Consider the following 26,331-nt stretch of genomic DNA (forward strand, 5'->3'; position numbering starts at 1 on the left):
AGAATTATAAATAGATAATTATGATAAAGGATTACATCTAACTACGTACTCTTGCTTGTCTACAATTTATCAACAAAGGATAGAGACTTTAAAGACACATAAGCCCCGAAAAGAGATGAATTTGTCTTCAATCAATAGTCTTGCTGGAGAACTGGAAAGCACATCCGTTCTGTCATTCAAGTTTATTTAACCCCATTTCTTTGTACCACCTAAAAATCATTTAAATAGCAACTGTGGCAAACGTTGGAAAACACTCATCTATGCCGGGAAAAGCAAAGAAATAAAAAATAATGACTTTTGTTACACATTTATCTAAGTTTACATAGTGCTATACTGAGCAAGATTCAGAAAACGCCACATGGAATTTGATGGATGGAGCATAATTAGGTATTCTCCTTCTGTTCCATAATATTTCCTGGCAAAGCTTAGTCAAAACAGATCTGATAGCTGTGGGTAACATTCATATGTTAATAGTGTGCTGATAAGGCTTTCAGCAACCAAAGTTCTTCAAAAAACAAAGGATGTATTTAAACTTAGATAAGAAATCTTCACTCACTCCTGTTGGGTTCATCACTAGCACAAAAGGGTCTCCTTAATCCACAAAATTACACCCATCACAGGGATGTAACTTTATTAACGCAACTTTGTGCTCCATGGTGAATTATTAGCCATACACAATCCACGACCCTCAAGCTCATTAAGACTGCCTCTTTTGCATCCCGGTGATCTGATTCTGACTTTTAAGAAGAACTGAAAAACATTCAAAGAGAGTGGAAAGAATGTGTAAAGCAAAACAGCTTCTGAAGCAAAATCTGCTAACATGAAAACATTCACTCCATAATACGTTCTCCAAATATCCTTCAAAAAAAAGAGAAACAGATCTTCTCTCGGTCCACTTGCTATCCCAAAGAGTGGAGCATGATTCTTCTGTATTTAACTCCATAAAGACAGAAGTGAAATAGAAAAAAACTTAAAGTGAGGATAAAAGTTGAACATAGAAATGAATATATCACATTCAAAAAAGTCTATTTTTAACTGTATACATGATATTAAATGGTAATACATGCACAGAGTAAAAAAAAATCATAGTCCAAATGGCTCAAGGTAAAAAGTAATTTACATTCAGCCTTCATCCCCTACTTCCCAGCTCCTCCTAGCAGAAATGACAGTTACCAGTCCCTCTGCTCAGAAAGCATCCTTCTCTGGGTTTTCCCCAAATGGGGCATCAATATAGATGCTGTTATGCACCTTACTTTTTTGAACAGGTGTATTAGAGACCATTCAATATGTATACGTATAGATTTGCATCATAGTACATATAGTAACAGAGATATAGTCTAACTCTAGCACGTCATTAAGCAAATATTTATGGAAAGGCTCACGTGTACCAGATGCTGCTGTAGAGACTGGAAACAGCTACAAACCAGATAGACATGGTTTCCCAACTAAAAGAGCTTGCATTCTACAGCTTCCTCATTATGCAAAACCTTCCTGGCTGCAGTATAAGAACTGGATTCCAAAAAGGAGAATAAACCTCTGTATCATCATAACATATGTGTGTATATAAATCATGTAAAAATGTACATATATATATATGCACATATTTAAACTCCTATATCATATATATGTTCTGCATACACAGACTATATACATATACTATATATACTATGTATACATATATGGTGTATTACAAAGACTCATAATATACTGTATATGCACATATGTAGAGTATTCATATATACACCTACACATATAACATATTACATACATAGACACACTTATGTGTGTTTGTGTATGTCTGTGTGTGTACATTTGTTTCTTCCAATTATCTGGACCCACAGTAGGAAACAGAAAACTGACATCGGAATCTGCAAAGGGATAAGAAATGTTCTCCATCGTGAACGGCATGCTGATATCAGAGCTTTCAAGGACTAGCTTGATATCCCATTCAGGGAATTTGTTTCCTAAAGAAGATACTGATACAGATGAAAGGGAAAAATGGCAAGCACCATACCTTTGCATATTTCAACATGTTCTAGAGTTGCTGATTTTATGTTTCATTTAAGGAAGTGTTAAAATCTCTTGGGAGTGCCTGCCTTACCTGATCCGTAAAGAGGGAGCTTACACCCTACGTCTTAATTAGGATGAGCTACCCTTGGAAAGCTTCCTTACTTCTCCATGCCCAAGGTGAACTGGGTGAATTCTTAGCCAGAAATTCAATAAAATGTTTCAAAATCGTTCCAATCTCTTTGAATTTCATATGTAACACTATAATCACTACTACTGCCATTCATCCACAGAGCAAATGGCAAGAAGAAGCAAGAGTGAAAAACAGCACATTGGTTGAGATTTCTCCCAAATCCCTGACTCTTTCTGGAAAAGAATAGTAAAATATCTATCTATCTATCTATCCATCCATCCTCTATCTATCTATCTATCATCTATCTATCTATCTGTCTGTCATCTATCCATCCATCCATCATCTTTCTATTCATCTATCTAGCCAACCATCCATCCTCTATCTATCTATCTATCTATCTATCTATCTATCTATCATTATTTATCTACCGATATACCTACCTATCTGCCTATCTATCTGTCCTTCCTAATGTTTGCTCACTTCACAATGCAAAGGAAACCTTCAATGGAGGTGGCATCTTATTTCCCAAATTGTATCACTGGCACAGACACCTTTGGATGTGAGCTTATCAGTAAGTTCATGAAGGTACTCCGTGTGGCATACTGCTACCACATAAACATTAGGGCAGAACTCAGATACAGATTTCTTCTTTTCCCCTCTCTTTTGCTCTACAAACAAATCTTCAAGGAAAAAATCTTGAAACACTGGTCACAAAAAGAAAGTCACAGGCCAGAGCTTAACAGTTGTTAACCCAAATCCCAGAGCAACCATGCGAAACAGAGGAGCACAGGGGGAAATCCACATCACATCACCCCCAAACTGGCGTCAAATGCTTTTCGGAAATAAACCCCCCAAAGGCAGAACAGCCGTCAGCTGAGATTCACGACCTCTCTATTAGAATAAATAATAGAAAATAAAGATTTTCCAAACACTGAGCTATGAAGTTTAAAAAACTGACTCCTGAAATTGCTACACACCTGGGATTGGTCCATTCATAATTATTTCAATTTCCAGCAATATAAAGAGCAAAACGCAACCAACCTAAAAGTGGCAAAAACAGATGACCAGACCAGAAATATTTTGGAGTCCCAAATGAGGTTTCGGGAAACAGAAATAAATCAAGAAGCACTGAGTTTCCAAGTCTCCTTGCCCAGCTGTGCATTGGCTGTTTCTAATTTGGTGGGTTTCAGAGACAGAGTCTCAATTTCCTATAATATCACAGCAGATCATTCACCAGGCCAACAAAAAACGCCTGCACAAAATGCAGTCCATGCATTATATTAAAACCGACTCGGCAAAGGTGGATGGCACCTTTGCGTGCCACAAGATCTACAAACTCTGGGTGTTTTGTTTTGTTTTACAACAGACTCTTGTCTGGCACACTTGCAAAATGGGCCATTGTATCAGAGCTGCCCAGACTTTTCGTTTTACTTAATCGTATGGATAAGAAAGAGGCCGTGTCACATCATTTGGAGATAAATTCCATCTACATGGGGCAGTCCCTGCAGGTGACCCAGAGCTGTGCTGGGATTGTAAACAGGGCCGCTGTGAATAATAGCCCATCTTTTTCCAAATGAAGGATTCCACCCATCTTACCTAGAAGCACTAATAATAGACACGACACACACCAAATGTAAACGGCGGTGAAAGTGGTTGTTAGCAAATTTGGGGAAAAGGAGGCCACCACCGCAGCTCATCTGAATATACGGCAGGCCATGCGGACTCACCTGTTTTCTGAGCCAGCAGATTTCTTCTGACAAATGATGACAGCTGGTGTGTACTTCCCAGCGTAAGCCGTGCTCTCCTTGACCTCCCACACGGAAGGGGTGCTGGCTCTCACCCCAATGATGTTCATGCCTTTCATCACCTTTACCCTGTTGGAGACAAGCAAGTGCACAGCTGAGACGGCTCTGGGGCACCCCTGGGTTACCGCTGCTTCTTGTCGCCTGGCAGGTGTAAGCGCATGTTTAACAGAATTTCATCACACCTTGGCAATCCCCTCCCAATCCATCTGTTCTAAGGTTTCTCCCTAGTCATTCCTTCTTTAACAGAGGGACTAGAAACAGGACATTGACACAGGCAAGCACCAGTCACGTAAAGAAATAACGTTCTGCTAGTGGATGGCTTTAATTTAAAAAAGAATTACCTGAATACCCTTAGACTGTGAAAACTAAATAGAACAAGGACATTCAATAAAACTGCAAAAGTGGAATTAATAATAATATGCATTCCAGGAATGTCTTTTCCATGCCAGGCCCCGGTGGACCGCTCTTCTGTATTATCTCATATAATTTCCCAAGCAACATTCGGAGTTCAAAATGTGGGGGAGGAGCTGCAGCTCAGACAGATCCAGGAACCACGATGGTTCACAGGAAAACAGAGATGCTGACAGGTGCACAGACGTGCCTGATTTGTGCCCTTGTGCTCCTCCCACGACACCATCACCATCATTGGCATCACTAGGACCGTCATCCCGTCATCACCACTATCACTTACCACAAACCAGGCGCTCTTCTGAGTTCATCACAGTTTTATCTCATCTCATGCTCGCACACGCCCTAGGAGGTCAGCACCATTTTAATCTTCACTGAGCAGCTGAGCAAACGGGGGATCAGTCAGCGGGTAACCGAGGACTGGAAACAGCTCCTGACCACAGGGCCAATCCAACCAGGCTCAGTGCTTTCCTTGGCATCACATAAAACTTCCTGGTGGGGAAGCCACTTATTTGACCCGCTCGAGTTCTTTTGACCCAACACTGGCCAGTACCTGTCCTGCGATCTAATATCTGCCCAGACTTTAGACAAACTTGCCAAAGCAGGTGTGCCCTCCATCACAGACTTGGCTTATTATTTCTCTCCTCCATTCATTTTTCCTTCCTTCCTTCCTTCCTTCTTTCCTTCCTTCCTTCTTTCTTTCCTTCTTTCCTTCCTCCCTTCCTCCCTTCCTTCCTCCCTCCCTTCCTGGAAAGGAATAGATAAATAGGCTTATAGGTGTTTCCTCTAGGATATCAGAGAAGCCGGATGAGACAAGCAGAAGGATGCATGGCAGAACCGGTTTCCTCGTATGCCCTTATTTTCCTCTAAGAGATTTCCAATGAAAAAAACATACATGGAATAGAAATGATATAGTAAAAGGACAATGCAACACATTGCAAACAGTTTGAGGTACAAACTGCTGGAAAAAGTCACGTTTCTTGTTGTGATTTCTTAATCGCTTGAGGAAAATATAAAGGATTTTGAAGCAAGAATGCCAGGGGACAAATGGGGCAGGTTGATGGGTGACCAGGCGGGAGATGCAGCTGAGAGGGGCAGCCTTGGAGGTACACTCCCCAGATTGACAACTGTGGTACCTGTATGAACACAGAGGCAAGGAGGTGAGTCCCGAGTCTCCATCTCTTAAATCCTCACTCTTATCACCAGAGGAGAAGACCTAGGCCACCCCCGGATGTTAGGAGCGAGGCAGGAGGAAAAGATGACGTTTTTAGGACTGGGGCTTGCCCAGAACAGGACTTGCCTGCTAGAACTCAGAACGCTATTTCCCATAGAAACACCCTGGAGACATATGGTGCCTAAAGGAGTTAACAAAGTAGGTCTGAGACTGCTGCCCTGGAAAGGCCTACTGGCAAGGCTGGCCCCTGACTGGCATCTGGGAACTTGGATTTGGGGAGGGGCCCCCACTCCCTGATAAGAGGGGCTTACCCAGCCTACAATTTTGTACAAACAGTATAGTTGATGACGGACACCTGCTTTCCTTCTGGTGCTCTGGACGTATGGTGCATGCCAGGCAGATGTTGCCTAGGGGACCCGCCGCACCCCAGTAAAACGTCTGGCCCCCAGGCTTGGATGAGCTTTCCAGACAGACAGCTCTGTTGCTGGAGGGAGGAAGGGCATCCTACGTGACTCCCTGGGAGTGGACTTTCCCAAGCGTGTGCCTGGTTCCCCCAGACTCTGCCCCACGTGCCTTTGCCTTTTCCCCTTTGCTGAATTGGCCATGTGTTCCTTTGCTGTAATAAACTTTAGCCACAATTATAACTCTCCACCATCCTGTGAGTTTTCCTAGCAAGTCATCAAACTCAGGGGTGGTCCTGAGGACCCCAGAACACAGACTGCTTTGACTGGTCTACAAAGACAAGAGAAATCGCTTTTCACATGTGGCCCCCAGGGCTAAAGCTAGCATTTTTAGAAGATGAGTGCCATGTATAGCTGAAAAACAATAAAACATTTTGTGTTGTAAATAATCCTTGTAGAAGCCAACATTTTGAACACAGTCATTTATAAATCAGGAATTGCGTGCACAGGCCAGAAAGCCATCTGACCTTCTGGTGACACGTGCTATGATTCCTGCTTTGCAGGAATTCACTTAAATTGTAAGCAACAAAGATGGGTGGTGAAAAACAAGTTCAATTCACTATGGACAGCTGCTATTATATTAAGATGAATTCTAAGGGCTGTCCCAATTACTGTGCCCTGGAATTTTATTGAATCAAATTTGATTTAAATAAATAAGTCATCAACCTGGCTTTGGCAATGTTTTTATTATACAGGAGCTATCAGTAGCCAGGCCTTTTCTAATATAGAACGGGGCCTTATTTTTCTTAAATTTTATTCATAAGCAAGTCATTTGGAATTCAGATACTGTTTCCCCAATGAATCATTTTTAAGTTCTTAGGAAAGAACATGGTTGCTTACTTAACCCATGAAGTACCCGATATCTGTTGCTAATAATTGCAGTGCAGCTACAGGAAGATGTAATTTGTAACATTATTTCTAAGGGGAGATTCTTTCTTAAATTTAGTGCAGGGCACTGGGAAATGGTCTTTTGTAGACACAGAATGTTTTCATAAGAGAAGTCATATTTCTACAGCATATTTCAGATGTTCTGAACTGGATAAGGGATCCCTGATCAAGAAACATCACTGAATACAGTATGTACGGCGAGAAGGAATGCGTGCAAGAAATTGAGCCCTTATTTCTCTGAGACACATCTGTTATACACTGAACACGATTTGTGTTGGGTTCATAATTTTGAAGCACTTATCTAGAGCTGTAAGTGGCAGCTTTTTGGAACTATTAAGATAATCCTCAGAACACATGAAATTTGGCTTCACTGGGTCTGAACCAAATGCTAATCCCTTCCTTTGTTTATGACAACTGAGTGTCATTCATTAGTGGAAGTTTTATAACCTACTTGTGGTTCAATAAATACAGGTTACACTGACAGCTTCATTACACAGAGATATATAGAGCACTTGATTTCCAAAGATGTTTGGTATATATTAACACTTAATAATATATCTGCTGTAGTGATTGGGGGAAAAGCCATAATCCTCCTCCCCCCCACCAACAGAATGATGCACACGCACTGTGGACTGGAATGAACACTGCTTGGCTTAAGGATATATTGTATTTTTAAAACATAACAGAACTATTGTGTGTGTGCATATATATACACACATATATATACATACACACACATACACATATATACACATATATGCACACAAATATACCCATATTTAGACATATATACACACGCAAACATAAAAACACACACATGCATATATATACACACAAATATAAATACACAGAGATATACACAGATGTATACACACAGGCATATGTACACATATAGACATGTGCAGATATACACACACACACACACATAAACATGCATAAATACACAGACATATATATACACACAGACATATATACACAGACATGTACACAACATATATATACACACATATGCACACACACATACATATATACACACATATATACATGTAGCCATAGACACACATATAGACACACACAGACATATGCACACACATAAACACATACATATACACACAGACATATATACATGGACACACACATATAGGCACAATACATATATATATATATATATACACATACACACATACATATATGCACATAAACACAATACATATACAGAGATATATAGGCGCACACATAAACACACACCATCCACATATATATATACAGACACGTACCCATATATACACACACGTACATATACACATATATGTGCGCATGTGTGTATTCTAAGCACAGTATGCAGTTACAACTGAAACAGCCAGCAACCTGTGATCAAAGCTGTGGTGCACACCTGCTGTTTCTGCTCCCCCACTTCCCATCTCTCGTATCCCGGGTAACAGAAGGATGCAACACACTTACTAGTGCTGTGGATTTAGTTAGTGGCATCCTTGCCACTAACTGAGGGGAAACCTGTCTTTCCCCATTGCTTCATAGTCCAACAAAACTCCTTTGGGTCAAAACAAAGCTGTTCTGAATTCTCCCTTGTCTCCTTACTTATCTTCTCTCATTAACTGTGGAAAAGAATTAAATATACTGTGTTTTCTCATCTGCAATAATTATATTGTAATAGTTCACAATCACTCATTGCTTCTAATTTCTAATTGGCAAGCGACAGTTTATGACCGTACCACTTCCCAGCAAGACCATGTGTCATAAAGCCTATAATATTTCATTTATTTTAAGAACCACTTTAAGACAAATATCATATGATATCACTTATATGTGGAAACTAAAATAGGACACAAATGTACTTATTTATGAAACAGAAACAGACTCACAGACATAGAGAACAAACTTATGGTTACCAAAGAGGAATGCAGGGGAAGGCTAAATTAGGAGTTTAGGATTAGCAGATACACACTACTATATATGAAATAGATAAAGAACAAGGTCCTACTGTGTAGCACAGGGAATTATATTCAATACCCTGCAATAAACCATAATGGAAAAGATTAAAAAAAAAAAAAGAACTACTTTTAGCCCCATCCCTACATCTCGGCCCTGCCCCAGCCAACACTTATTTTAATGTACTTGTTTATGATGTGATTAGCAATTCTTTGCTAATCATGCCCCCCCTTTCCCCTTCCTGTGATACTGGGCCCCTCTTCCTATCACTGGAATGTACTTTGCTAAATCTCTTTGCCATGGCTTTAGGACTATGCCAATACATTCAGTTAAAGGCCAACAGCGCTACAGGAGAGCTGATCCTAGTTAAATAGTCTAAATTAGCAGATTCTAATTTGTTTTTTTTTTAAATCAGGCACTCATACCAGTAAATTATTTTTTACCATTCAACCTTAATGTAAGTATATGTGCTTATCAAATTTACACCTGGACTATTGAAATAATAACGTGTGCTAGAAAACATACACAAAAATATAAATTAAAAATGATGAGATTACAAAATAACATGTTGAGAAGTCCTAATTTTTTCACCATTCCAATGAGTCATTTTGCATATCTCTTGGGGATGCACACACCCCACTTAAAGGGAATTGCTCAAATCCACTGGAACCTCTACTTCCCAAGCATTGGATGAATAAACACAGTGAGCAAAAGTCATGTTCTAAAGGAAGCAGGTAAACGGGATACCAATGAGCGGCTTAAACTCTACGGCCAGCTCTCTGTGTTCTAATAATTACAACTATAAAGGCATGTGTTTTTGCACTGCCAGACTTGGTAAAGTTAAATGTAGAATGAAGCCCTGTCACTTCAACACAAGCGATTTTTGATGTCTTGCTATTGTGAGACTTTGAAAGTCCTAGAGGGATGCAAGATGTGTGCTGCATCATCCCACCTGTCAAAGGACCACCCACTAAGGGGGGATTAAAGAGCAGAAGATCAAACACAGAGAGGATCTGTTTCACACAGGAAGGGGTGTCTCCAAGACCCCCCCAGTGGGAGGAGCCAAGAGTGGAGGAAAGGGGGTTGTGGCCACCAGGACCGCTGCCAGTCAGGTGGGAGGAGGCAGACACTTTTCAGTCATTGGCTGATTAATCGACCCTTCAAAGGCCCTGAAAGTGGAGATGATGTCATTCTTTATTAAGTGCAAAGTAAACGGGGGTTGGACAACTCAAACTGTGAGGCCTGATGTTACCAAATCTTTACAACATCGAAAGGAGGCCAGTAATTCTCAGTTATATGTGAAATTCCAAAACTTTAAAACACTGTCCTGGGTAAGCAAAGCCATCTGAGAATTGGAAGCAGCCCAGGGTCATCAGTTTGTGACTCCTGTTAGCTTGGAACACAGTAAGTTCAAGCCAGTCTGAATGAGTGAATGAATCATTGAATCAATGAGGGATATGAAATCCTATTACCTCGGAGGTGTGACTGAGGGATCCAAGTGCAGAAAGGCACACCTACATCCTTTATCCTTAGCGACAATAGCTTTCTCATTCATGTCCTGATTAAGGGGGCTGGAATATGCTCCTGGAAAAACGCTGAGTAATACACAAAGGTATAAGGAAAAAAAGTAAAAAATCACCTGGACTTCCATTGCACTGAACTTAGACCATCAACATTTTAGTCACCACCATGCGATGTGCTGCTTTATTCACACCTGTGGATACAGTGTCACCTGCCATTTCAGTAGACTAAGGATACCACAGCCACCAAGCCATCAGCCACCAAGCCACCCTGACTGTGAACCCTGAGGGGACTCAGGATGGAGAGAAACAGGATACTGGCCCTAGATCATTAAGGTGCACATCAAAGGAATCATTTGAATAAGCCCAGACTCTCGCATCTCCCCATACATAGAAAAGCATGAAAATCATTCACTGGAGATGTCTGTTTTTGTGATTAGCAGTAATCTTTCACTGTTCAACTACATGCTCTTTTTTTGTTTGTTTTTGTTTTTGTTTTTTCAGCAAAACTCCTATGTATCCTGTTCCTCCCTTACCTTTTCGGAGCAGTCTCTCAGAGCTATCTGAGAGGCTGTCTCCCAGGCTTAAGTCCTCCGTAAGTCTGCCAAATAAAACATAATTCTCGACTTTAGGTTGTACCTTTTTTTTTTTTTAGCAGTTGACAAACCCAATCTATGATTCTCTAATTTTCTATACGTGAGATTATGCCCCAGACTGCCATATGGTCATACATCTGGTGCCCTGACCAACCCCAAGAAGCACCATCCTTATAGATTATGATGTTAATGGGGCCTCCTAGAGTTGAACAGTGTACCACCTGCACAACTGTATGTGACAGCCCTGATTATATTAAATATGCTGTTTTATTCACAGATCACCCTGGCCTGTATTCTCATCCAGCTCCAGGGACAAATACAATAGCTTAAAGGGGGGACCAGGATGGCCACTGACCAACTCAGGAGAACCCAGTGAGGAGAAAAGTGAAAACAATGGAACATTGCATCTAGACCCAAAGAGTAAGCAACATGGGATGCCAGTCTCTGGCCAGGCAGGCTGCTTGTACTGAAGATGAGGACTTCCTGTTTATCCTGAGTCAGCACTTTTCCTCCCAGTAAACCAAACCTATGGGCTACCTTTGCAAGTACAGACAGATGCTCACTGACTCTTTTTTAAATTATTTTTTAAATTGTTTAATTTATTTTTGGTTGCCTTGGGTCTTTGTTGCTGTATGCAGGCTTTCTGTAGTTGTGGAGAGTGGGGGCTACTCTTTGTTGCAGTGTGCTGGCTCCTCACTGATGTGGCATCTCTTGCTGCAGAGCACAAGCTCTAGGCACCCAGGTTTCAGTGGTTGTGAAACTTGGCCTCAGTAGTTGTGGCTTGTGGGCTCCAGAGCACAGGCTCAGTCGTTGTGGCACATGGGCTTAGTTGTTCTGTGACATGTGGGATCTCCCCTGATCAGGGCTCGAACCCGTGTCCCCTGCATTGGCAGGCAGATTCTTAACCACTGCGCCACCAAGGAAGTCCCCAGATGCTCACTGACTCTTTAAAAGCCCTTCTAGAGCTGAATGCATCCTGTACATAATCCTTAGCCTTTCCAAGCACCTGGTTTTCTTCTGACTCTCAGTTCATCCACAAGAAAGTTCCAGAGACCCATCTTTCCTACAGGCACAAATTTCAGAACAGACGTGGTGATTAGAAATAGAAGAGACTGCACACCAAATGGGGAGCACGCCGGCAGGGTGAGTTTGGATTCCAAAAGTTAGAAGCCTTGGAGGAAGTGACAGACAGCGCCCCCTACCAGTCCCCCTCCCCCTGCCAAAACTTTGGATATAAATGCCTAAAGCAGGTCATGAATATAATGAGTAAGTGTAGGTGAGTAAACCAAACCTGTCTCTTTGTTTGTATATTCAATCATTAATTCATTCAACAAACACTTTCTGAGTCCCCCCTGTTTTCCAGGCACCATTCACAGTGCTGGAAATTCATTAAGAATAAAACATACATGCTACCTATTGACATGGAACTAACATTCTAAGTGGGAGAGACAGAACACACACACACACACACACACACTCACGCACACAATTATTGTGCTGATAAGTTCTGTGAAGAAAAAGAAAGCAAGACACAGAGATGGAGAGCCCAGTATGGAGGTGGTTATCTTAGAAAGACTTCATTTATTATATTACCCACATAATGCAAAATGATAAAACCAGCCACTGAACCATGTGGGCAGGTAGACGGGAAACGCATATACTTTTGGGGGAAAATTCTGCCACCCCAAAATGTCTCTGCCACACAGATTATTCTGAACTGAAAACAATCAGGGCCCAAAAGGCTCAGGAAGAAACTTTGACTTTCCCCCTAACTGCCTGAAGTTTTTCGACAGAGGGCCTGTTATACGAACTGAGCTATTACCAGAGACACCTCCAAAGAATATGGACTAGTTGTGGTGAGGGGAACTCTTAGACAGAGTCCTCTCGTGTCCCATGGTCTCTGCCCAGCCCAGCAAACATTTGTTCAGCAAACACTTGCTTCTCTGTCTCCAGGTCAGTTGCTTCGCTCCCCACTTAAGTACCAAATCCCTACCCTCAACATCCTCTTCTGTCATTAGCTGAAGTTGATATTTAAGGTGAGGGTCCCAGCCATTTTGGCGAGTGCATCCGTTTTCCTGGTCTCTCCCATGTATACATGCAATTAAACTTGTTTGATTTTCTCCTGTTCATCTGTTCCACCTCAATTTAATTCTTAGACCAGCCAGAAGAACCTAGAAGGGGAGAGGAAACTTTCCTCCTCCCCAACAATACACATATGGATTTGATCTTTGCCTGGCATGTAAAAGGGGAATACAATTCCCCTTCTTCCTAGTGATAAAAGACCACCACCCAACCGTTGAGGATGCTATGTAAGCATTCCACAGCTCATTATGTGAGACTATGGTTTATGCATTCCTTTCGAAAACCAAAGCCTTTATATAGACAGGGTCCCTTAACACAGCCTCCCAATAAACGATGGCTGCATTGGGAGGAGGTGGAAAAGGAAGGCAAAAGATGCCACATGAGCGCAGCACATTTCTGGAAAGACAGGTCAAATTATTTGCCTCACTGATGCCAAAGCAATAAGTGACCACACTCTCTGAACTGCCGGCCTGTCCATGATTAGAATAGGGCCACCTCATTCTTTAAATGCTATTGAATCTCCCATCATGAAGTTATCAAGTAAATCAGCAGATATGCAGGAAAAAAGTCCTATTCTTTGCTGAACGTAATGAACTCTACAAGATACAGTGTTACAAGTCCATAATGCCTGGTAAAAAATAATTTTTCTGTATCATTATTATTATTATTATTATTATTATTTCCCTTGTTACACAGAAACCTGGGCACTATTTTGGTTTTTAGTGTTTTTTTTAATTAATTAATTTATTTATTTATTGGTTGTGTTGGGTCTTTGTTGCTGCACGTGGGCTTTCTCTAGTTGCGGCAAGCGGGGGGCTACTCTTCATTGTGGTGCATGCGCTCCCAATTGTGGTGGCTTCTCTTGTTGTGGAGCACGGGCTCTAGGCACATGGACTTCAGTAGTTTCGGCACACGGGCTCAGTAGTTGTGGCACACGGGCTTAGTTGCTCCATGGCATGTGGGATCTTCCCGGCCCAGGGATCGAACCTGTGTGCCCTGCATTGGCAGGTGGATTCTTAACCACTTGCCACCTAGGAAGTCCATGGACACCTATTTTGAATCAATTTTCACTCTCTTTCCATCTCATCCATACAATAGTCACTACCCAAAGCCCCGGTTTTCCTAAAAAAGCAAAACAAAATGAAATAAATCCCAACCCGTGCATTTCCATGGGAGAGAAGATGTAGACTCAAAGTTCACATTGGTCTTAAAAGTTCCAAATTTCGCCAAGGCCGTAATCTCAGCAGAGCAAGCAGGATGAGTATTTGAAGAATAGCAAGTCTGGGTGGCCTTTCTCAGTAACTAGTGTTTGAGAACATCTGACGCCCTGCTCTGTTCCCAGGGCACCGAGAGGCGCTGGGGGCTGGGATGTGTCTGGTTTCCAGGTTTGGGATAAGACCTAATTTTATTGCCTGTGATGAACCCCCACCCTCTAATTTCACTACAGCACGTAATAGAACTGGATTGCTGTTTTCTCCAGCCTTCAAGGTTACCAGGGTTTTAGACGGATTGTTTAAATACACTTTTTTAATTAAGGAAATCATTCTAAATGAAAACCAGAACTATGGTTAACAAACTCATATTTTCAGGGACCCTTTTTTGAGGGATGGTTACTTTTTAATTAACATTTTTTTTCATTGAAAATAATCATACAGGCATGTGGGTAAATGTTTCAATATTATGAAGGGGGCAACACAAAAAGTTTCACTGCAAACTTCTATCTCCCTACTTCTCCCCAACTTAGTGCCCATTTTCTGGGAGATCAACGCATTTAGAAATGTAGATCTTTAAAAAATACAATGGCAACAGACTGTACTCACCTTTATATATCTTGCATACACATAGACTTAAAAACGTATCTTGTAGTACGTCTATATCCACATTTATAGATCCTTTTCCTTCTGTGCACTTCTCCAGCGTGTAGATTTATTTGAACAAAATCTAATTGCCTGGTGGCCATTTGATGGACCCACAGGTGGTTTCCAATCTTTGCTACTACAGACAGTGCTTCAGAGAATTTCCATGCACATACAAGCAGGTCTACAGTATAAATTGCCCAGTCAAAATAGATGCCCATGTTCAATTTTGATAGAACTTGCTAAATTACCACTCAAAGAGGTTCTACCAATTTGCACGTTCACTGAGAGTGTCTTAATGCACCTTTTAGATCACTGCAAATCTAATAAAAGCAATATTTCATTAAGTCTGAGGGGCACTGAGTATTTTTTTATATACCTATAACCTTTCTTTTTTTTTAACTAAATACCTGTTCACATCCTTTGTCCATTTCTTTACTGTTTGTTGGTCTCAATTTTAATGTTTATCCAAAAATTGATTAGTAAGGAAATTAGTCCCTCAATCCATCTGGAATTCATTTTAGTTTGAGAAGTGAGTGAAAGTGAGATTCAGCTTTATTTTTCCCCCGTATGTGTTTTACCAGCACTATTTATTAAATGATTCATCCAGTATCAGTTGATTTAAAATGCCATCTTTAATATACACTAAATTCGTCTTTTTTAGGCTTATTTTTGGCCTCTCCGTTTGCTTTTATCGATTTGTCTGCCTTCTCATGTGCCAGTACCCAAATGTTTTACACACAATAGCTTATGACGTTTTAATATCTGGCAGGGCTATTTCCTTCTTAGTCTTTCCTTTTCTTCAGGAGTATCTTGGTGCCTATTTCAACAGGAATCATTTCTGTCAGCACGTTTTCGAAGGTGGCCTTTCAGTTTGAAAGAAAAAAATTAAAGGAAAAGAAAAATATGCCCCTGTAACCTCCCTCTCTGAAACTGAATCTCATACATGTCAATCAATTACAAGAGGTGACGGTCACAGAGAAGTTATTTCTTTGAAAGATAACAGGCAACAGAGCTGTCCTTGGACCCAAGGGTGACTGCTGGATCTGATAACACAAGGTTCTTCACTACAATGCTAGCCTTCCAGCGATTTGTGGTTTGCCTTAAAAGTATTCCACTTCTTTGGGGAACCGCCTTGGGTCCATGTGTCCGATGGGGCTACCCTCAGCCAGTCAGCACTCTTCCTCCTTCTGGTCACAGTGGTCTGGTCCAATCAGCACTCTTCCTCTTTCTGGTTACAGTGGTCTCCTCCAATCAGCACTCTTCCTCCTTCTGGTCACAGTGGTCTCCTCCAATCAGCACTCTTCCTCCTTCTGGTCACAGTGGTCTCCTCCAATCAGCACTCTTCCTCCTTGTGGTCACAGTAGTCTCCTCCAATCAGCACTCTTCCTCCTTCTGGTCACAGTGGTCTCCTCCAATCAGCATTCTTCCTGCTGGTCACAGTGGTCTGGCCCAATCAGACCAATGGGTTCAGGAATTTTCCAGGATCTGTAAGAAAAGACCCCCCCCCCCCCCCGCCCCTCCCTGACCAGATCCTCACCCTTGACCTAACCTGCGCCTTGGGAGGGTGTGAAACTTGAGCTATTGTGCTGTGCAGGGACGGAGCTTGTAGTGAACCCAGGAGCCTGGAGCAGCGAGAGGGAGTTTGGCTGACAATCTCTCAAGCAGACAAAACCATTTACCCACGTGGGCAAAACGAAATGCAGCTTCTTTCATGAAACTAAGCGAAACTGAACTTAGCTTATGCCTTGTAAGTGCCTCTGATAATCACAAAAGAAACTTAAGTCATCTACCTAAAAATGATAGAAGTTCATCACCTTGAACAGATCCCCTGCAGTCTGGAAACCCCATGGTAATAACCTATGGTTGTAAAGGTTAAACCATCCTCACGTCCATGTTACAAGCCATCCTCCAACTTCGTGCCTCTGAAATTCACATCCATTTTGAATTTGAAAGCTCCCAGTTGGAGAACTGCTTTTATATGCACGATGAACCCTTACTAAATACTATTCAATGATTTGGTGGCTTTAACTTGCTATTTCTCGATTTTGACACAACCGTGTCTGAAGCAAGATCTACGCCTGCCTGTTAGTTACCAATTCCCCATAAACTATCATTGTCCAATTCCCTTCCATACCACATTTTAAATTTTGTTTTAATCATTTTGAGTTTGGGCTTTTTTTTTAATCTTTACTTTTTAAAAAATGTGATAAGAACACAACGTGAGATCTACTCTTTTAACACATTTTTAAGTCCACAACCTACCGTATTTTGTTCACTATATCTCCAAAGACTGTATTCCAAATAAAGTCACATCCACAGGTACTGGGAGTTAGGAATTTAGGGGGACAGAATTCAACACACAGCGAGGTCAGTTCAGTGGGTTCTCTGCAAACTCTAGTGGACAGCTTTTTGTTAATTCAATTGCACCCAAATGTGATAGACAATTAAAATTTGTCCTACATGATATTCTCCAACTAAAAACTGACTAGAAAGCATCCAGTGAATAGGTTAGTGCATGTGCCTTTGCTTAAAACTACAATGATAAAATACCACTTTTTAAAAATTAATAAGCTTTATTTCTTAGAGCAGTTTTAGGTCTACAGCAAAACTGAGCAGAAAGTAGAGAGATTTCCCACATACCCCTTGTAACTTCACCACACACACACACACACAAACACACACACACACACACACAACCTCCCCCACCACCAACATGCTGCAGCACAATGGATGGCCCTACAATAACACCTCATCATCACATCCCATATTGTGTTTTGGGAGAGAAAAATCAATACACCACATAAAAGAATCTTGTCCAACATAGAGAACAGATGTGTGGTTGCCAAGGGGGAGGGAGAGGTGGGGGAAAGACGGGTTGGGAGTTTGAGGTCAGCAGATGCAAACTGTTATATAGAAAATGGATAAACAACGAGGTCCTACTGTAGAGCACGAGGAACTCTATTCAACATCCTGTGATAAACCATAGTGGAAAACAATATGAAAAAGAATATGTATGTATGTATATATATATATAACTGAATCACTTTGCTGTACAGCATAAACTAACACAATATTGTAAATCAAGTATACTTCAGTTAAAAAAAAAAGAATCCTGTCCGAAAAATGGTATAATTTTGCAAGGGCTCTTATGGAGAAAAGATGTAGCCTCATATTACGGATGAAGAAACTGAGGCACAGAGAAGTTAAGCAAGTTGCTTAAGGTCACACAGCCAATAAATGGTAAGAGCTGGTTTGAGGACTCTTACTCACTATGTCTTATTGAGACTTTTCTCTCCCTGTAGGGTACCTCTTGGGAAATTTGACAGGCCACACCCTCAGTTACATCCCTTGTGCCTCTAAGGACACATGGGGACTTGGTCCATGGATACCTCTATACCACATAATTACAATCAGGCTGACATAAATTTAGACCTCGCCTCACCAAACCCTGACAATTAAGTCATTATGTAATCAACCTGTGAGGCAATCTCCTTAAAGAACCCAAATGCTACTTGCTAGCAGAGGCCTTTCTGGCCTTGGGCTTCCTGATGACTTTTCTGGCAAATTCCTCTTTCCCTAATCAGGGTTCCTACCCCATTGGTGGCAACAGAGACACACAGGGCACCCTGTCCCCTTTCTTCTTTCCACAGTCCCCCAGGCCCACATTTATGTCCTCAGAGGTGGGATTTGGTCTTTCCATCCACATCCTCTTCTCCCTTTCCAGGCCCCTGCAGTGTAACACAATCTACTGATTTCATCCATCAGGCCTCCCTCATGGTGTGTGATAAAGAGATTCTTCTCTCACTCCATAAACCTGGCTTTCCAATGGATGGTCTCTTGGAAGATAAGGAAATCCCACTTTGGAAATTAGGACCTCAATATTGACCCTTTCTATTTCTCTTTGACTTCCAGCTGTACCACTCTCCCCCATGATACCTAGGGTGGCTTCACCTCTTCAAGCTCCACCCTGAATTCTATACCTGTTACTTCCACTCACATTTTATTGGCCAGATCAAGTCACATGACTACACCTGTCACTTCCACTCACATTTTACTGGCCAGATCAAGTCACGTGACTACACCCACCTTCAAGGTGGGGGTAGGAAAGTTGACCCCACCATCTGCCATTCTTAGGCAAGTGGATGCCTTGAACTAAGAAGAAAGTCATTTACCCATATGAAAATGTTTCCAAAAAATTACCAACTTCCTTATTTTACAAGTAAGAAAACGAAGATTTAAAAGAGATTAGAAAAACTGGCTGTCTCCTTACAACACCTGAGTGGCATGTTAGACACACAAAGGAGAGGGGACACTTAGAACATGTACTGTCACTTGCTGAGTGGCAGTCTATATGCTTTACTCAGCTTTTCTTCCAGGATTTACTTCTCTACTCCCCTTAGAAGTGAGGTATGGGCTTGTGATTATGGCCAATAAAATGTGGGCTGGAGGGACACGTATCACATTTGGAGAGGCTCGAAGACTTCAAGCATGCTCATTGTGGTGTCTTTCCCTCCACCCAGTGACTGTGAATGTTCCACATGGCAGCTTTCCCATCCTCTGGGACCCCGACTGAGGACACCCCAAAGCAGGGGCACCAGCAGGTATGTGATGTGACAGAGAAATAAAACTGCAGTTTCAGGGACTTCCCTGGCTGTGCAGTGGTTAAGAATCCACCTGCCAATGCAGGGTACATGGGTTCGATCCCTAGTCTGGGAAGATCCCACATGCCATGGAGCAACGAGGCCCGTGCGACACAAATATTGAGCCTGTGCTCTAGAGCCTGCGAGCCACAATTGCTGAGCCCACGTGCCACAACTACTGAAGCCATCGCCTGCCTAGAGCCCGTGCTTCACAACAAGAGAAGCCACCGAAACAAGAAGCCCGCGCACTACAACAAAGAGTAGCCCCCGCTCACCACAACCAGAGAAAACCCGTGCAGTAACGAAGACCCAATGCAGCCAATAAATAAATAAATGAATAAATAAATTTATTTTAAAAAACCCTGTGGTTTCAAAGCACTGAGGTCTGGGAGTTGTTTGTTATAGCAGCATAACCTAGACTATAGTGTCTCTTAGAGAATTCCTTCTCTGACTCTTTTTCCTAGTAGCATATAAACTGAAAGCTTGAGTAAGAAACTGTGAATGTTTACTCAGCCCTGATTAAATGAGACAAACTGACCTGATAGTCATTGGGAAGGTTTATTCTTTGGGTAGAACAGAAAGAATTTTCCAGATTCTTTGGCACTCACTGGGTGAAAAAGGACTCATTCCATTTTTTAAAATGTACATATTTTATTGAAGTATAGTTGATTTATAGCATTTTGCTAATTTCTGCTGTACAGCAAAGTTATACATATATATATTCTTTTGTGTATTCCAATAGTCCTATAGAATTTGGCAATATCTTTCTGTTGACCCAATTTTTTTTTAATTTTTAAAAATATTTTAATTTATTTTTTATTGAAGTATAGTTGATTTACAGTGTTGTGTTAATTTCTGCCATGCAGCAAACTATTTCAATTATATTGTACATATATATACATTGTTTTTTACATTCTTTTTCATTATGGTTTATCACAGGATATTGAATATAGCTCCCTGTGCTATAGAGTAGGACCTTGTTATTTATCCACTTTATACATAATACTTTGCACCTGCTAATCCCAAACTCCCAGTTCATCCCTCCCTCATGCCCCCTTCCCCTTGGCAACCACACATCTGTTCTCTATGTCTGTGAGTCTGTTTCTGTTTTGTAGATAAATTCATCTGTGTCATATTTTACATTCCACATATAAGGGCTATATTCCATTTTTAAAGCTAATTATTATTCCATTCTGATGTTTCTGTATTTTTATATTGAAAAATCCTGATAGAGAAACTTGATGTTGAAGCCTTAGGAGCCAAAGGTGAGGACTTAATCCCTCTGCTTTCACACCTGGAAAGTGTGGTTTATTCAACAAGGGAAGGCTCAGGGTTCCTCCTCTCTGATTGCCCCTTGGAGACCATTCTTTGTGCTGTAACTCCTGAGACTCTTGAGTGACACGGAAGCAGCATCCTCAGCGGCACACCTGAACCAGCTCCTGTGTTGACGCTGTGCAGTGGCCCTCCGCAGCCCACATGCTGCCAGGCTGCTATTTGTCAGCAGCCAGCTGTTTCATTTTCTACAACACTTAAGTAACAATTTCACAGCCATTACCAGCCTGCAGTCACGACACTGGCTGAAAGCTAAGTGCTAAGCTGGTTGTAAACTACAAAGCAAAGCAGGGGAGGTGAAGACAGACACTTTGATAAGTAAGAAGGGACAGCTTGTACATTTAAATGGGTTGATTTAAATCTCCATTCAGCTTTACTTTCATCAACTTAGTCCACTTGGTGTTTAGCAGATACGGGAGATTGTCTCTTCCAAAGACGACCCCAAGAGCATCTATCACTGGTCCCACGTGCCCTTCCTACACTGTGAGCTTGTCTGTCCTTCCATGAAGGAGGAAGGCTTGCATGAAGGGTGAAAGAGATGCTATGAGACTTGTGAATTAGGTCATAAAAGATCCTCAGCTTCCATGGTCTTCCCAAGATGCTGAGCAACCCCTGAGCAGTCCAAGGCTGCCAAACTGTGAGGAAGCCCCACTGCTGATGAGGCCATGTACCAGGGCTGAGATCCAGAAAAGAGCAGGCGTCCACCATCAGGCATGTTTGCAGTGAGACTTCAGAGGACTCCCATCATCAGTGGTCTTCTCACCTCTTTCAAGGATTCCCGACTGAAGCCCCAAGCATCGTGGAGCAGAGACATTTATTCCAGATACACAACTTCCCAATGCCTGACACACAGAATCCCTGAACATAAGAAAATGACTGCTGTTAGAGCATTAGGTTTGGGGTGGTTGGTTATGAAGCACAAGAAAATGTAACAGCGTTCTGATGCGAAACTGGAAAAACAATTGCCTACCTGTCCTTGGTTTTCATCAGAGGCGAGGCTTTACCTGGGAAGCTGGGTCTCTCCCTCGGAAGTCATAAATGGCAGCTTATGGGCTGAATTTAGCCTACAAAGCTCTTGCCTGACCTCGTTTTACTCCATTTTGATCATCTGAGCCAATTATTTTTAAAATTAAGCCTTTTCCTTTAAAAACCCAGATTATTGGCTCGTCTTGAAACATAGTACAAAAATACTTGGTCTGTTGCCTTAGACACCAATCAGGCTGAGGCTGCCACCTGCAAACAGTACACATGTTCTTCAGTTTTCCCCGGTCTCCACCATGCCCTGTGTATCTCCAAACACAAACCTCTTTCTTACCCCCGACTTAAATTAATTCACTCGATTTTATTACCTGCCTGTCCCCTGATGGCAACTGGGTCTGGGACTCCTGCTTTTGCCCTTGGAACTAACAAAGGGTCCAACATTGCTTTTGTATCGGTAACCACAGAGTCTAAGAGTTTAATTGCAGTCCCGTGACATTAAACAACAAAGAGAACTGAGCGTCCTCAGATATTTTGGTTGAGGTGATGAGTATATATTACTAGAAAGACAGAGGTAACATACACGGACAGAAACAACAGTAAGTTCTCTTCTGATTGGAAAGTCCTTGTACAGAGATTAGTGAGGCTTCTCTCCTGCTCTAAATTCCTTCCCATAAGATTGGAAAAGAGTATGTCTGTTGAGGCCTGAGAGGAAGTGAATAAATTGTGTTCAGAAAGAAACATCACAAAGTGAGAAAAGGTGAACCTGAGTGTTATATGGACAACTTCAAACCAAACCATTCAAATGCACAAATATTGGCAACTGAAAGATTAAATTTGCAACAAGAAAGTAACATTGTAAGTGTATTTTCTCCCACATTAAATTCTATTTAATTGTCTGTCTACTATCTTTCTATATATTTATCTACTTATCAATCATCAGCCTATCTAGCTACCTATCATCTATCTACTTATCTATCAATTATCTATCTATCATCTGTCTACCTATCAATTATCTATTTATCGATCTCTCATCTCTGGTGATTAACTGTTTCCCTTCTAGCTTCATGAGTGCTCCTTAAATAACATTCTCTTTTCTGAATCAAAAATCATGTACCCTTGTCCTTCTATTACCACCTTCTCTTTGCCATCATCCCCTACATAGAAAATGTGACCTAAAAAATATGACCATGTGTTGAATTTGATGTTTCCCGGCAAGTAACTCTCCTCTATAGGAAAGAGAAATTTGGAGACCTGCTTCCGGGGGAATCCAACTAGCTCCCCTGTAGGAGGCTGGCTATAAGGCTGATGGTGCATAAGATGTGTAACACCTGAGTCCACCTTCCCGAAATTTCTCAATGATATGGACTCCAGCTAGATCAGACCCTCAAGTCACCAAGCCCATGTTTCTGAGATATTGAAGGCTTGGCCTCCTCTGGTGCTTTCTCCCTATTTCTGATGGAGTCGCAGTCCCTTGAATAATTCTGTCCTCTAGTCCAACTGTGACTTAAAACATCCAGTCTTCCAAACAGTGTATTGTGCCAGCTATTTTACTGCCTCTCTGTGTCCTTCCAAGACACCAATTATCCTGCCAGTTCTTAGGCTGCCAGTGAAAACAGCGCCAATAGGAACTGAACCACGTCACTAAACCCATCACAATGGCTTTTTGTCCAGCTTGGAAAGAGAAGCTGATTATAAGGAACTTAAACTCATTGTTTACTAGGGCTCAGCAGCCCAGTGACATTGATACAGAGCTGGCTGGGTGTCAGCCAGATTGAATGTAGAAGAAAATATTTAACCTACAATACAGTATATTTGAATTTGAGGATGCCCTACTGACAAGGCAGGTCTGTTCCAGGTGGTACCTTTCAAAGAACAAGCCTCCACGTGGTATGAGTTGGGTCTGCAGCCACAGAATTACCCTGGGCTCACCCCTTGGCAAGATGATAACTTGAGAAGAGTTGGCTTCTCTCCTGGGCAGAATAAAAGTCAAGCCTTGTGAAATATACACACAAAAAAGCTAGGGAAACGAGATTTATTTCAAAGACATTGATCTACAAAAGAACATTAGATCATCATGAGAAGAAAAAAGATTTTTTGGACCTTTGAAAATGTATTTTGTCATTCATATTTTATTTCTATTTCAAATTAATTAGTTTTTATGATCTGACAGTGCCCAAGACTTTTCAGGTTCTTAATGTGATTTTGCTAATCTACCTCAAATCTCCCCTAGAGTCTGAACAAAGTGAAAACAAAAAGGCAAAATCAAGAAAATAAACTTGTTTATGATATAGAATTTAAGTGAACAGATTTTTCTGACGTTATAGTTTTACTCGTTTACACTCTTCCCTGTAGATAATACAGATGAATATATAGCTATGTATAAGAAAGTTGGGCATATATATCAAAATTGGATAATCACCTCTTAGGTGATTGGGTTACAAGTGATGTACACATTCTGCTTTGTATTTTCTCCATCAAGACACTGTTTTCCGTTATGAATATGCATAAATAATGTACAAAGGCAAAGTTCAGAAGATGTCACAGAGAGTTTTACATTTCCTTTTTGGCTTCATTGCTAACACAGCCTTGAGGAATGTGCAGGGCAAAGGGGAAAACAGTCACTTGTTTTCTGAGCTGTTCATCCTCTAATGTAAACATCTGCAGCCATCCATCCCTTCCATCACTTGTCCACATATCAAAGTGGGAAGTAAAGGTATCTCAGTCTGGACCACCACTTCTGCCAATACCTGATCACTTGGCACCTGGATCTGCATTGGGCTAAAAAAGTCCCTGAAACTCTGCCCCATTGGTCCAAGCTCAGCTGAATCCTGACACATCCCTCATTACAACGGGGGTGCCCCTTGCATCTTCCTCTGGCAATGGAGTGAGCTTGATCTTTCAAAGGTGCTAAATTGAGAAGTATAGGGTTGTCTCTGTATTTGGTTAAACTTTACTGAAAAGACCTCAAATGCTCCTATAGTAGGTTACCCTTCTTTTTTAATTTTTGTATTAAAAAAATTTTTTTTGGGCTGTGTTGGGTCTTTGTGGCTGCGCGTGGGCTTTCTCTAGCTGTGGCGAGCAGGGGCTATTTGTTGTGGTGTGTGGGTTTCTCAGTTTCTCAGTGTGGTGGCTTCTCTTGTTGCAGAGCATGTACTCTAGGCACCTGGGCTTCAGTAGTTGTGGCTTGTGGGGTTCTAGAGCACATGAGCTTCAGTAGTTGTGGCTCACAGGCTTAGTTGCTCTGCAGCGTGTGGGATCTTGCTGGACCAGGGATCGAATCCGTGTCCCCTGCATTGTCAGGTGGATTCTTAACCACAGCATCACCAGGGAAGTCTGGTTACCCTTCTTTCAAAACAGTGAATGGAAATAATTTCACAATTTTACTTGGACCTTTTTAACATCTGATGGCCCAGTAACCTAGTGACCTGGCTGGCACAGACCTTGAAAATGCACCCCCCAAAAAGGTAGTCCCTGGTTGTGTGAATCTATTTAAATTTAAACTCGTAAAGATAAAATAAAATAAATTCAGCTCTTCAATGTCATAGCCAGAATTCAAGAATGTAACAGCCATATGCAATAGAGGCTACTCTGTTACATAGTACAGGTAGAGAACATACCATCAACACAGAAAATTTCATGGGGTAGCAATGTTCTTGAGTGATATTTACAAAACTAGGCATCCCCAGGCACATTTTAAAGTTTGACATTTAAAACTTTCCCTCCTCAGCAACAGAGGTTGAAATTTTTAGTATATTGTAACTATTGACATTTGTTTTATTTTTTTCAGATCTTGATTGGAGTATAATTGCTTTACACTGTAGTGCCAGTTTCCGCTGTACAACAAAGTGAATCAGCTGTTTTTATACATATGTCCCCATATTCCCTCACTCTTGAGCCTCCCTCCCACCCTCCCTATCCCAGCCTTCTATGTCATCACTAATCATCGAGTTGATCTCCCTGTGCCCTGCAGCAGCTTCCCACTAGCTATCTGTTTTACATTTGGTAGTGTATATATGTCAATGCTACTCTCTCACTTTGTCCCAGCCTCCCCTCCACCCCCATCCCTGTGTCCTCAAGTCCGTTCTCCACATCTGCATCTTTATTCTTGCCCTGCCACTGGGTTCATCAGTACCATTTTTTTGGATTCATATATATATATATATGTGTTAGCATACAGTATTTGTTTTTCTCTTTCTGGCTTACTTTGCTCTATATGACAGACTCTAGGTCCAACCACCTCACTACAAATAACTCAATTTCATTCTTTTTTATGGCTGAGTAATATTCCATTGTATATACGTGCCACATCTTCTTTATCCATCCATCCATCCATCCATCCATCCATCCATCCATCCATCCATCTGTTGATGGACATTTAAGGTTGCTTCCATGTCATGGCTATTGTAAATAGTGCTGTAATGAATACTGTGGTACATGTATCTTTTTGAATTATGGTTTTCTCAGGGTATATGCCCAGTAGTGGGATTGCTGGGTCATA

General features: G+C 41.5%; 1 protein-coding gene across 1 annotated transcript in view; it reads right to left on the reverse strand.

The window, feature by feature from the left end:
- The window catches only part of TMEM132D (transmembrane protein 132D), an 807,498-nt gene that overhangs the window by 438,393 nt on the left and 342,774 nt on the right, over positions 1-26,331 (reverse strand). The window contains exon 3 of the mRNA XM_057747245.1: positions 3,868-4,014. Coding sequence (XP_057603228.1) covers positions 3,868-4,014 — 147 coding nt within the window. The remainder of the gene's footprint in view (positions 1-3,867; positions 4,015-26,331) is intronic.

Source organism: Hippopotamus amphibius, chromosome 8 (assembly GCF_030028045.1).
Source record: "Hippopotamus amphibius kiboko isolate mHipAmp2 chromosome 8, mHipAmp2.hap2, whole genome shotgun sequence".
In the NCBI taxonomy this organism is placed as follows: domain Eukaryota; kingdom Metazoa; phylum Chordata; class Mammalia; order Artiodactyla; family Hippopotamidae; genus Hippopotamus; species Hippopotamus amphibius.